Below are 12,411 nucleotides of genomic sequence, written 5' to 3' on the forward strand. Positions count from 1 at the left end.
TTTTTCAAATTGCAAAAAGCTAATACAACTCTTGATGACATTTACAAAAACGTACAATGGCACTCCTTTCATTTCTCTCACAGAAATTATTCTCAGTGAAGTTAAAGAGAGTTCTGTGTATATAAGAACTGCAGGATCTGCCACTTCTTCAAATCAAAGCCACCTTTTTTTTAAGTGGCACCAGCTCAAGAAAATGTTAAGTCAAAAAATGTTTTTAAATTTATTTTCTGACTTAAAATGCCTCAGCCAATGTAAGTTGTATTTAACTTTCAAAGCTTTTTGGCAGAGAATACACATTCTAAATTTCTTCTCATAGTAAGTTGTTATGTCAGAGTTATAAAACCCTGAAAACTGGCATTTTGTAATGGAAGTGCTGACAAGACCTTTATTACACCAGTACAAATAGGCAGCAATTCAATAAATGCTGGTTGTTCTCTTTATAGTCTGGTAGTTGCTTTCTGCCACTGTATTTCAAAGTAAACATTATAAAAAAAGTAATAGCATAATAGAAATACACTGGTATGGCTTGAATTTGGCTCTCTAACTGTTGTAACAAAACTGCAATGTGGTTAATATGTCCGATTCCAGATTCAGTTTTAAAGGACTGTTTTACAGTCTACTGGTAATCTTTTAAAAATTCTTACTGTGTGTGCGTCTATGCTTCGTACGGTATTGGAACAGCAAAGACAATCACCATGGCATGGAGAGGTGGATGTTCAGTTCCTTTGTGTAAAACTCACATAAATGCCAAGAACACGTTTAAAAAGTAAAATTTTCCGGCTTATGTTTTATTTTTCTCACTACAGTATTCATAGTTTATGTTCTAGAAAGAAAGGTTCACTTCTGACACCTGGGATTGTCTTCATAGCTGAGACTCTGAACTTTTCCAGAGCCTAGAAATAAGTCACTGAAGTACGAATTGAAGGATGTGTGTCAAGTGAGAAAGGTGAAGAACATAGGATAGCGTGCTTGGAGTTCTTCCATCACCTACCAAAAGTACTATAAATTTTGTTGAATCTGCTTGAGATTCAGCTTTACATATAAGAGAACCCCAAATCAACAGAACATGTGAAACTGTAAATCTCACAGTGACCTACGGGGCTCAGATACCTGTCTGACATCGGTTTCAGCTCCTAGACTGCACTTGTAAGTGCACATTCGTAAAAAGAATCCATTATCCCCAAAGAGAAATATCCAAATATCCGTTATCCCCAAATATCCGTTATCCCCAAAGAGAAATACAGATGGCAAAGCCTTGGGATGTTTTGGCTTTTTCATTTATCTTTGCAGCATTTTGTTGCAATTTGATAATACAGTAATGGAAATTCTTGCTTCAAATGCAAAATATAGCCATTATTGTATCAAAGCATTATAAAACACAGTGTTACTTTCTGAAACTTTTTGGTTAAAATAACAAGATAATAGAATTAACTAGAATATGTAGATTTAAAAAATGATCCATCAGTCTATGCAAATTGCTGTGTTAATAATGTATTTTTAATGCTAAGCACATTTGACAGCCATTTCATCTCTCTGTCTAAACTAGAGCTTGGCAACCTGCATTAATTCTTACACTTTACAGATGTAACATTCAATGCACATGCCATGTAGTGATGTGATCCGAATAAAGTAAAGCATGTCAAAGCAATGTGGTTATTAGTAAACAAGTTTGTGGCTGGCTTGTTGAGCACAGAAAAAAATGAGAGGCAAAAGCTGGTGCTGTTTTAGCATATCTTACATCTTCACTGGCCTGAATTTGCTTCAGATAATGGGAGTGTCAATCATAACTTGCACCAGGGGATTCAGAAGAGATAAATGGGCATAACATCAGCGTGGGGGGGACTGAAATCAGGTGTGTTGGATACGGTTCAGGCAGCTGTGGTAGCTGCGCGGCTTAAACAGACCCAGAGCACAGAGTTCCCTGGTTTGACTTGCCTTAAGTATCTGTAAACTGAAAAGAGATGTACTATGTCCTAATTATTTCTCTACGCCATTAACAATAAAACTTGTAGTGCTTCAGACTCAAGACATGCTTCTGCATCATTATTTCAGCAGCAGGGGTTTTCTCTCCTTCCTGCAATGGGTTAAAAACCCAAGGCACAAAATATAAGAGTTGCTGCTAAATTGCAAGTGACCATATAGATATGTTTGATTATAGCTCTGCTGGACTAAAGGTCAAAGGAAAGTTTTAGAATACTTAAGAGACAATTATCTAAAGTTCAGACTTTTCCAAAGGAATGGCACTAGAAATTATACAGACTATTATCTAAAGTTCACATTTTTCAAAGGAAAAAGGTAGGAGGAAATGCTTATTCCATCACTTTACTGTTAATTTGTCTGGGTTTTTTTATTATTGTTCTGTCAAGAATTTATTTCCTACAAGTTGTGCATCACAGTAGTATTAACATGATTATTCCCATTTCCAAGCAATTTTACCATATGAGAGTGATGTATTCTTATAGATGAGGAAATATTACTTTGCTCATGATTCAAAATGCCTAACAGCACTTTTTATTTCTGCAAAGGAAGACATGACCTGGAAATGTGTTTGGGTTTTTTATTCATTGTTTGATTCAGCAGTTCGATTCTGGCATAAGCTGCTGTTATTTAGGCCAATTGGTAAAGAATAAAAATAATCAAAGATACAAAAAAGTGACATTTTCCAATTCTCTTCCTCATCAGTATATATTACCCCATGAAATATTTTTTTCCCTGTGTTCTTATTGCTGTTTTATGGGATTCCAGAAAGTCCAGGTCTCTAGAAAAACAAATTCATTCAGCTGTTTGCCAATGTGTCGTAGGCATGTTTTGTAAATTGCCATTATATGTGTCACTATGGCCTGTGAGTTACTATGGTGCAGGGGACACTGTTTGATCCGTCAGCTGAATTTTGATAGCACAAAATCTTTTTTCTTTTGAAGCTGATGTCTGCTATCAAGTTTGATAGCAGTCATCAATCTGCTTTTTTGAAGACATCACAAAATTTTGACATTCATGAAAAACAAGTCAGTTTGAAATACCTGTGAATGCTTCAGTGCCCATATGGTTTGGCTATCATAAATCAGACAAAATGTACTATAAAAATGGCATCTTTTTATTTGCAGATTATTTTATAAGGCTTCTGCTTGAATAGATCATTTATGCCTTTACCATACAGATTAGGCAAAGGGTCATCTTCCTTGTTAACTGCTGTTCAACCGCATTTTGTTAGAGACAATCATCAAGGGAGATCTTCTAGTACATACGTAAAATATTACACAACACAGTCATGTATATATATTAAGATATATACATGTGAGTTCTTAAATAATGTGTTTAGTGTGTATAAATACATCCATGATAAATACTAAGATTAATCGTGAAACAAAATTATTGTACTAATCAACAACAACAGGTTCCAGTATAAGTTGGGGAATCACCTATTAGAGAGCAGCATAGGGGAAAGGGACCTGGGGAAATAAATGCACTATCCTTGTCTTTTCATTATCAAGAAAAGCAGGAGTATCACAGTAAGGTTATTCTTGCTACTCTTCTACTTATGTCAAAGGACTCTGTATTACAGAGAGTCTGTTTTAGACTAAAATAAATGTACACAAAAAGATAGCTCTAATAAACACAAAGAAACCTATTTCTGTTGTTGTAGTGTTTCCAGCTGCAATATCTCCAATTTAGTCTTTCTTCACGTAAGTAACATATCCAGTACAGACAGCAATTTCTACCATGAAGTCCTTAATACCATTAATGATTTGATCTTTCTGAGAACATAATAAAAGGGATAGAAGAAGATGGAAACAGAGCTATGTAGGTGTAAGGTTACACAGCAGGGAAGTCCACTGATCTCAAAATATTACAGAGACTATGAGGGAATTAAAGAAGTGCAATAATGTGTGCAGAGAAAATGACACTTGGATGCAAACTGACCAACTGCTTCTGGTTTTTACTTTGGTTGTGTCATTGTATTGTCTGACTTAAAATTGCAACATGCACCCTTGTACAAAGTGGAAGATGAAGAAGTTGACTCCTGCCTGCTAATTTCACGTCCAGGTTGCTGTCAATGCCATAAAGTCACTCATGACCAGAAAACGCAAAAGTAGTTTTGTATTAAAATTATTACAGATGCTTTTTCTCAGAATCTTTCATGCAAGAACCTCAAAAGAGATCAGGGCTCCTTGAGAACAGTTGGGAATCTGCTGCAGGCACTTGGCCCAGTTGTAGGCAAGTCCTCGGTTGTGGTTATTCAAACTACTTCTGTCTAGAAATCACACTGGACATCTTGTAAAGACCTTCTGCATCATCATTCCTTGTTCAGCTGTGAGGGAGATACTGCAACACCAGTCTATTTCATGGTTGTTTTGCAAATCTGCTTGTAAACTCCAGAAACTGAGAGTCATCTGGTGATCTAAATGACTGATTTGGTTTTGTTTAAAAAAATCATAAAAATGAGCTCCAGATCTAAATTGTAGTTATATATTCCTGGAGCTGTGTTGCTCTGACCTCACAGTGATGCAAAAAACTTTAATGGGCTAAGAAAATTATGGACATGACTTATCTCACAGCATTCCTCAGAATGTAGCTCCTAGTCCATCCCGTGTAGTTGGTACGTCCTCAGTGAAATGGCATTTAATAGGACTCTGGCATTTCAATGAACTTCTTCAATCCCTTCCCCGTATAGATGGGTACAGAATTCAGGGGGGCTCATTTGGACTGAGAATGTCAAAGGAGCTCCTGAAGGTCCCTCACTGACTGGAGGTACAGACTTAGTGTCTCTCTTTGCCTGGGGCAGGTTCCCTCAGAGCTTTATAAACAGAGAGGCTGTTTTTTTTTTTTTTTTTTCTCCTGCATGTCATTTTCCTTGTTTTGCTAAAAGTAACATGAATAAATAAATAGCCTAAGCAGCGCTATAATGAAGGATCAGTGGGTTAATTGGAAAGATGAGTGGAAAGTGATTGTCCCCTCTCCTGCTGAGCACCTGCTGCCAAGTTAATTCATGCAGCCGCGCTGGAGGTTGTTCCTGGAGGAGATTCCCGCTGGTTTGTCAGCTACGGGTAAGGGGAATGTCCACAGAGAGGAGAAAGCAAATCAGATAAATTGAGTTTATTGCTAATCAGCTGCTAGGAATTATTTTCAAGTTCTAGGAACCAACGAAAATGTCAGTTAGAGTCACTGTTCTTTACTCAAGAGTCACATCTCCAGCAACACCAAGGTATACGTATTTCAGGACACAGCAAAGAAGGGGAAGGAATTTGTTGTTAAACAAAATTCCCAAGGAGAAATTGAATACTTGCCGTCCATTGGCAAAACATTTCAGTCATTCCCTTTTGCTTTTCCTGTTGACTACTTCTGTTTGCCAGTTTCTTTCTGGGCACCATAAATTCAACTTCAGTCTAACACAGCAGTTTTTACCAAAAAAAAAACAAACCCGTATCTCTGTAAAATAAGTAAGGTTATTGTATCCTCTCCTTGCCTTGCACCTCTTCTTACCTACTGCCAACTATTCAGCCATTACAACTTCTTTTACACTTAAATAGTTCAGCTAAATGTCCTAAATAACTTGTGTATGTTTCACTTTATCTGATCTCTCTTTCGACTATAATTGATAATCATTACTGGTATTACGTAGTTTCTTATACTCAGCATAGCTTCACAGAATGCAGAAATGGACACTCTATTTTCTCCACCTCTCCTCCTTCCTCTCATTTTTCCTGCCCTTTTCAGTTTGTCTCTTAATAATATTCTTCCTTTATTACTTTGTTTTAATCTCTGATTCTGCCTTATGAGAATGTTCTGAAGCAGGCAGTGTAGCAGGGTGTCAGAAAGATGGAAGGGATCTGAAGCTGCCACCAACAAAAGCAGTTTCTTTCTTCCATTTCTTCCCCAAGCAGGTGCCTCACTTCTTCTGCACATCTGTGAAGGGCAGGGCAGCGAGGGCTCAGCATCCCAGTCCTTTCCTCCAGCCTCCACAGAGGAGGCCTGGCCCAGGCTTAGAGGAAGGAACAGGCTGTATCAGTACAGATTTCTACAGCACAAGAAATCAATGTGTAATGTAACTGTAAAAGTCTCCGGAGTTCTGAATACATGACTGCAGATGTGACACTTCTGAGTGGGATTTGTCTTAAAGACAGAAAGAGCTGGAAATTGGGCCCCACATAGTCTTTCTCCTTTGAAAGGTTAAAACAAAAGGATTAGGGATGCAACTTATGCTGAGATATTTTTAATTTTGCAAGAGAAAGTCAAATGGGCAGATAAATTTATTTTTCAGTATTTGAAAGGATTGGGGGGAGGAAAAGAATGCTGTCCAATATGTACTTGAACGTATTAAAATAGGTGTGGTAGTCATTCCTACTTTGGTAAAGCTATACATACTAATATTCAGGAAAACTTATCTACAGTATTATTTTACTGCCATACCATTTCCCTTTGTTCCTTGCAGTTCAGCTAGAGAGCAAATATGACACTGGAAGTGGTGTGACTTGCACACATGTGCTGACACATTCAGCCAAGGAGGAGGAGTCCAGTTTTTCACTTAATTCTAAATGGGTGCTAATTGTTGACTTAAAACATACTTAACTTTTCCACTGCATCATAGTGGCATATATAACACTGCGTATCATCGAGGAGTTTGGTCCCGTTTGAGTTGTCACAATTCTTAAGAGCTTATTTCTGAAATTTATCTTCAGTGAGCACATATGCTTCCTTTAATTTTAAAAAGGGCACAAGGAAAGACTAGACTATTTATCTAGCTCCAGGGTGCCATCAGTTTTGATGTGACTGTTTCCAACTTGAATAGATAAAACCTCAGGATTCCTGGAAAGAAAATCATTAGGAACCCTTTTTGTTCTGCAAAGGTATTATAAAGTGACCATACTTACACTGCTTTATAAAGCAGTTGATTTTGGGTTGATCTTCGTGTGTTATGTACTCTAAATGCTGTGACAAATGCTGAAATGATTATATAACCTGCAACATAAATTACAGTAAGAACATCTCTAGGCTTCAATAGTGTGATGGGGAGGTGGTTCCAGCGTGGAAGGGATACAGTAAGACTGCAGAATCAAAGAGCCTGAACTGCAGGAGGGGCCTGCTTGAACTGCAGCTTCTTAGTCACTGAAAGGGAAAACAAGCCTGCTTTCTTCTCCTGTATGAGACAATTACACTATGTACTATCTTTCTTCATCTTTTGTTTTATGGCCCTAATGAATTAAATATAAACGTTATCTGCTGATTGATATCTTGATATAGTTTCAGGACATGATAAAGTTTAGTAATATCTCATTCTGTAATCATTATGTTCTGTAACTACCTTTATGCCATATTAATATGCCTCCTTGCTAAGAAGGATTTCAAGAATACTGCCTTTTGAATTTATTTTTTTGGATGTGAAAAATGTCTTTACAGTATTTGCTTTGTGAATGTTTTCCCCTTCTTCCCTCTCTGGCTTTTGTACTTCATGGACTGCCAGCGGTTTCAGGCATACACGTGTGGTTTATGTTTGGGCAGTGATACCTGCTGCCCAAATACCACGGGCTATCAGAACCGTTCCTGGTGATCACAGTTAGTACAAATTAAACATTTCTAAACTACTTCATGTTTTCAAGTGAGTACCTGACCAGTGCCAAGATCAAAGTAGATCCACAGCTTCCTTACAGTCTTTACATGTATATCCATACACATTTGGTAATGCTCTTCAGGTACCTTTTTGGTCGAAACTCAAGAATCAGGTCTTTATTTGTCATATGAACATGGCCTGTCTTCCAAGTCTTTGCTTACTTATGCCTGTCACATAGCTGTCAGTGATTGCTTTCCTTCCATTAAATGGCATTTAGTGATTATATGTGCCCATTGTATAGCATGAAGTATCAGGGGGTTTACTTTTGCTCATGATACTTCAGGAAAATTAACTTGGGTAGCACAGGGGAAGAGAGGTTAATGAAAAGAGCAACAAGCTCCTTCTCCCAAATATTATGTGCTGCTTTGTTTTTAAATTGTCATTGGATTCCTCAGTAACACAAACGTGTGCTCATATTCTGCGTGCGTCGGAATCTTTTTATTAATTTGTGGTGTTATTTTTGATGAAAGAACACACAAAACAAACTAGTCCGAGTCAACGTGTACTCTCTTAGTACATAACTCATAATGATGAATTAATTTTTTTAATTCCACAGAATAACGCAGTTAAAAGCTACACTGAATATCTAAGTATGTAAATAAATCAAAGTGTTTTGCCTATTTGACATGCTCACTAATCATGGTTTATGCCTGAGCATTCTGGCACATACAAGGTAATTGATATTTGATATTAGTATGTTGTTAAATGGCTAGAATCTATAATTCTAGCAACTGTACAGAATAGAATCTATAGGATTACTGTAAGTAAAATCAACTTGCAATTGTTTTGATGGTGAACTGAGAACAGAGTGACTACGAGGGATTTAACTGTGTAACTTTGTGTCTGATTAGGATGCTATGTAGACAGACAGCTCTGTGTTTCTAAAATGAGGTATCTGCATATGTGTGCAGAGGTAGGAATGTCCCAGCCTCATTTCCTCTGACCGCCTTCATAGAAGATGCATTCTGGTTTGGTTTGTTCTGTTTTCATCGTTCAGGCCAAATCAATGTTTAGACTGCCTAAAATTAGGCCTGAAACTTTTAATACATTTACCTTTCCCTTTGTTTGTCTTTATATTGCTCATTAATTAAAAAAAAAAAAGAGAGAGAGAAGAATTTTATGGCAGGGCTAAATATTGTGCAATATGTGCTAAAATGCACAGAACATTAATTTTAGTTGATGAATGTGCATTATTAAGTCTGACTTTAACATTTCATTTCTCTCTTTGTTGTACCGGTTGAATTTTCATGACTGTGTGACTTGAAAAATAGCGATGTCATGATGTGAGGATATCTATAGGGATGTATGCAGAGAAGAAATTGATTATACCGTATGACACAAGAAAATGCATATATTGCACTCATTCGTTTGGGGCATGAACAGCCAGACAGAAAGGGGAAGGATTTCTGTGTCACATGCTGCTGGTATAATGAGAATAATAAAATGCATATGTGTTTGTGTGGAGGTTTTCTGAATGCATTAAGAAAAAGCTGTGGTTTTAGCAGTTACTCTAAGTGGTGAAACAATGCAAATTTTCCCTTTTTCAGATAATACTCTCAGCATATTGGCAAAGCATAGTGGATTCAGCCGGCAGAAGCAAGAGGTATATCTACTGCCAATCATAATAAGCGATAGTGGGAATCCTCCCATGAGCAGCACTAGCACGCTCACCATCCGGGTCTGTGGTTGCAGCAGTGACGGTATCGTCCAGTCTTGTAACGCCGAAGCATACGTCCTGCCCATAGGACTCAGCATGGGAGCCCTAATTGCCATATTGGCATGCATCATTCTGCTGCTAGGTACGTATTCAATTCACAGCCTGGTGTTCCAAACTGTTCTGATTCCTGGGTGGCTGTAAGTAAGCACAGAAGTCACAGAGAAGGACACACAATCTAAGACAATGTAATGTGTGGCAGAACTGAGAAACCTGGCAGGACTGGAGCCCTACTGTACTAAGAACTGAACGGAAGCATACAGAGCAAAGTCCCAATCTGAAAGAGTCTTACACACAAGTTACATAATGAAAAGGTAGGTAATAAGAAACCAAAAATCAAATCGGGTACGTTAAGTAGCAAGGTGAACACAGTATATGCTGCACATGAGGGAAAATGGATTTGTTGTATCTTCTAAGACTTGTATGAGTTTACTCCAGATTGTAATGACATCAGAGACAAGAGGCAATGGCATCAGTTCTACAAGATAAGCAGCACTGTGTATTTTAATAAAACATACAAAATTTGTATATGACATCAAGCAAGCAAGGGAGAGAACAGTGAAGGAAGAGACCTATTTCTGCTGTTTGCGGCTTCGTTTTGTAACTGAGATTTACATCAGTAACTGAGATTTCAGCATTAAGGTGCAAAAACAAGTGTGGCCAATTTAGAGCCTTAAATGCATCTCTCCGTGATTCTCAAACTGATGTATCTGAGCTGCTTCTTTCTCCCTCACTGTCTCGTTCTCTTTTCAGTTATATAGTGTGAGTCTGTTGCAACACATAAAAAGAACACACTGATTCTCTTCTATCATCAGGGCTATGTTTTCAAAAAAACATCCTCTAATTATGGAAAACTCCATCCATGATGTAGATCATTACAGACTGTGTTCAGTGAATAGTGATGGCGTGACTTTACCGAAGTGTGTGACTTTACCTAAGTGTGTAACTTTTCCAAGGGGAAAAGTTGTTGTCTAAATTCAAGCATGCAAAATCTTATTCCTTACATAAAATTTAGGTTAAGATCTAAGTATGAGCTGATAATAGAAAACTAAGGGACTAACCAGAGCTTCTGATCGAATTTTCATTACTTGAATTAAGTTGAAGTTATAGGCCTTCCAGTTTTTCACCACCTTCATTATTCTATTTTCACAAAAAGCAACCTATCACCTTTCACAGCTGTGCATAATATGTAGTGCTTTGATTGGAAATCTTTAAACTTATCAGCCTGTGATGCTTTCTTTGCAGTCATTGTGGTGCTGTTTGTAACACTAAGAAGACACAAGAATGAGCCTCTAATCATCAAAGATGATGAAGATGTGAGGGAAAATATTATTCGCTATGATGATGAAGGAGGTGGAGAAGAAGATACAGAAGCTTTTGACATTGCAACTTTGCAAAATCCAGATGGAATTAATGGATTTTTGCCTCGTAAGGATATTAAGCCTGATCTTCAGTTTATGCCCAGGCAGGGTCTTGCACCTGTTCCTAATGGTGTTGATGTTGACGAATTTATTAATGTAAGGCTTCATGAAGCCGATAATGATCCCACAGCTCCACCATATGACTCTATCCAGATTTATGGCTATGAAGGAAGAGGGTCAGCGGCTGGTTCCCTGAGCTCATTGGAGTCCTCTCAATCAGACTCAGATCAGAATTTTGACTACCTCAGTGAATGGGGTCCCCGCTTTAAAAGACTTGGAGAACTTTATTCCGTTGGAGAAAGTGACAAAGAAACTTGACAGTGGATTACAAACTTTTCATTGTTGACTTAATGATCATGTAATATTCTAGGGCCACTGCTGTTAGTTAAAACTAATGTGGCTTTTTGTTTTAGAGGCAAGTTTAGCGCCAGTCATCTATAAAATCAACTACATTGTAATGTTGAACCAAAAAAAAAAAAGTATATGTTAGGAGGTTAAGTCTTGTGGAGTGTGAAGTAAAGTATGTGGAGTGTCTAGAAGTCTTTGGATATTTGATATTCACTTGGCCACTCTGAAGATGGAGATTTGGATCTTTGATTATCTTCAGCGAATTAAAAGAAATTGGTGCTTTCTTAGAAAATGGACTTGCAGGGACTTTGCTGTTGAACAGTAGCTCCTGCCAGTATGCGTAAAGCTCATGGTTTGTTTCTGCATTGCCAACAAAGATCCTGGCACAGAAATGTTAAAAGCAATATCTTGGTCTTCTTAGCAATGCTGAATAGAAATAGCATTGTAAATTCCTACTGGCTTCTACTGTGCAGTGACCATACATTGTACATACAGTAATTGTTGGCCACGTAACCACAGACTGAATTTCATCTTTAAATATTGTGTCAAGCCTTAAAATATTCACATGTTCTTAATCCATTCCAGTGATGGGTAATAAATCCTACTAATGTGCAGAGATTCAGAGGCAGGGCTACAAAACCTTGCTTTACAAAAGGATCTTTTTTATAGAAGAAGGATCAATCCTGTGCTTCGTCTTTTGAAACGGAAGAAAAAACTGTGAAAAGGGATGGACTTAACATATATTAAAGAATTGCTGATTTTATTGGTGAAGATCGAATTTATTTGTTTAATCTTTAAAATAAATATTTTATTGATGTCCATTACTGATTTTATTTATTAAGACTGATAATCCATAGGGTAAGATTATGAAGAAAATGAAATTATTTCAGTTAGATTTTTTTTTCTATATATAATGAATGTTTAATACATGTACATTTTAAAAAAGAAGAAGAATGACGTATCGTTGCAGGTTAAAGGAGTAACCTAATCCATCTGCAGCTGAATTTTAAGAGAATGCTGTCAGGAATAAAACTTTCCCAGAGAAAATTTTTGACAGTTTTATATCTTCATAAATCTAGTACGTGGTGTTTTTAATACAAGCACAAACAGCTGGAAGTAAACTGGTTCATGTGAATATTTAAACTCTAGACTTTTAGAAATCCACACATAACACAGTACAGTATAAAACATGCTTATAGTTCTCCACTGTATTAGAGCAGGAACCAGTGTGTACATAATTTTACTGCTTCTGTTATTAGCATTTCTTTTCTATAATATTCATAGTGATGCACCAGGGCTCTTGCACACAGAGAAAGAACAAC

The 12,411-nt window shown here is 37.2% G+C and overlaps 1 protein-coding gene across 1 annotated transcript in view; it reads left to right on the forward strand.

The window, feature by feature from the left end:
* The window catches only part of CDH8 (cadherin 8), a 126,526-nt gene extending 115,297 nt beyond the window's left edge, over window positions 1-11,229 (forward strand). Inside the window, exons 10-11 of the mRNA XM_082062834.1 lie at window positions 9,154-9,405; window positions 10,566-11,229. Coding sequence (XP_081918960.1) covers window positions 9,154-9,405; window positions 10,566-11,059 — 746 coding nt within the window. The 3' untranslated portion in view covers window positions 11,060-11,229. The remainder of the gene's footprint in view (window positions 1-9,153; window positions 9,406-10,565) is intronic.
* The last annotated feature ends 1,182 nt before the right edge of the window (window positions 11,230-12,411 follow it).

The sequence above is a fragment of the Streptopelia decaocto genome (genome assembly GCF_964273445.1).
Source record: "Streptopelia decaocto genome assembly, chromosome: 11".
Classification (NCBI taxonomy): domain Eukaryota; kingdom Metazoa; phylum Chordata; class Aves; order Columbiformes; family Columbidae; genus Streptopelia; species Streptopelia decaocto.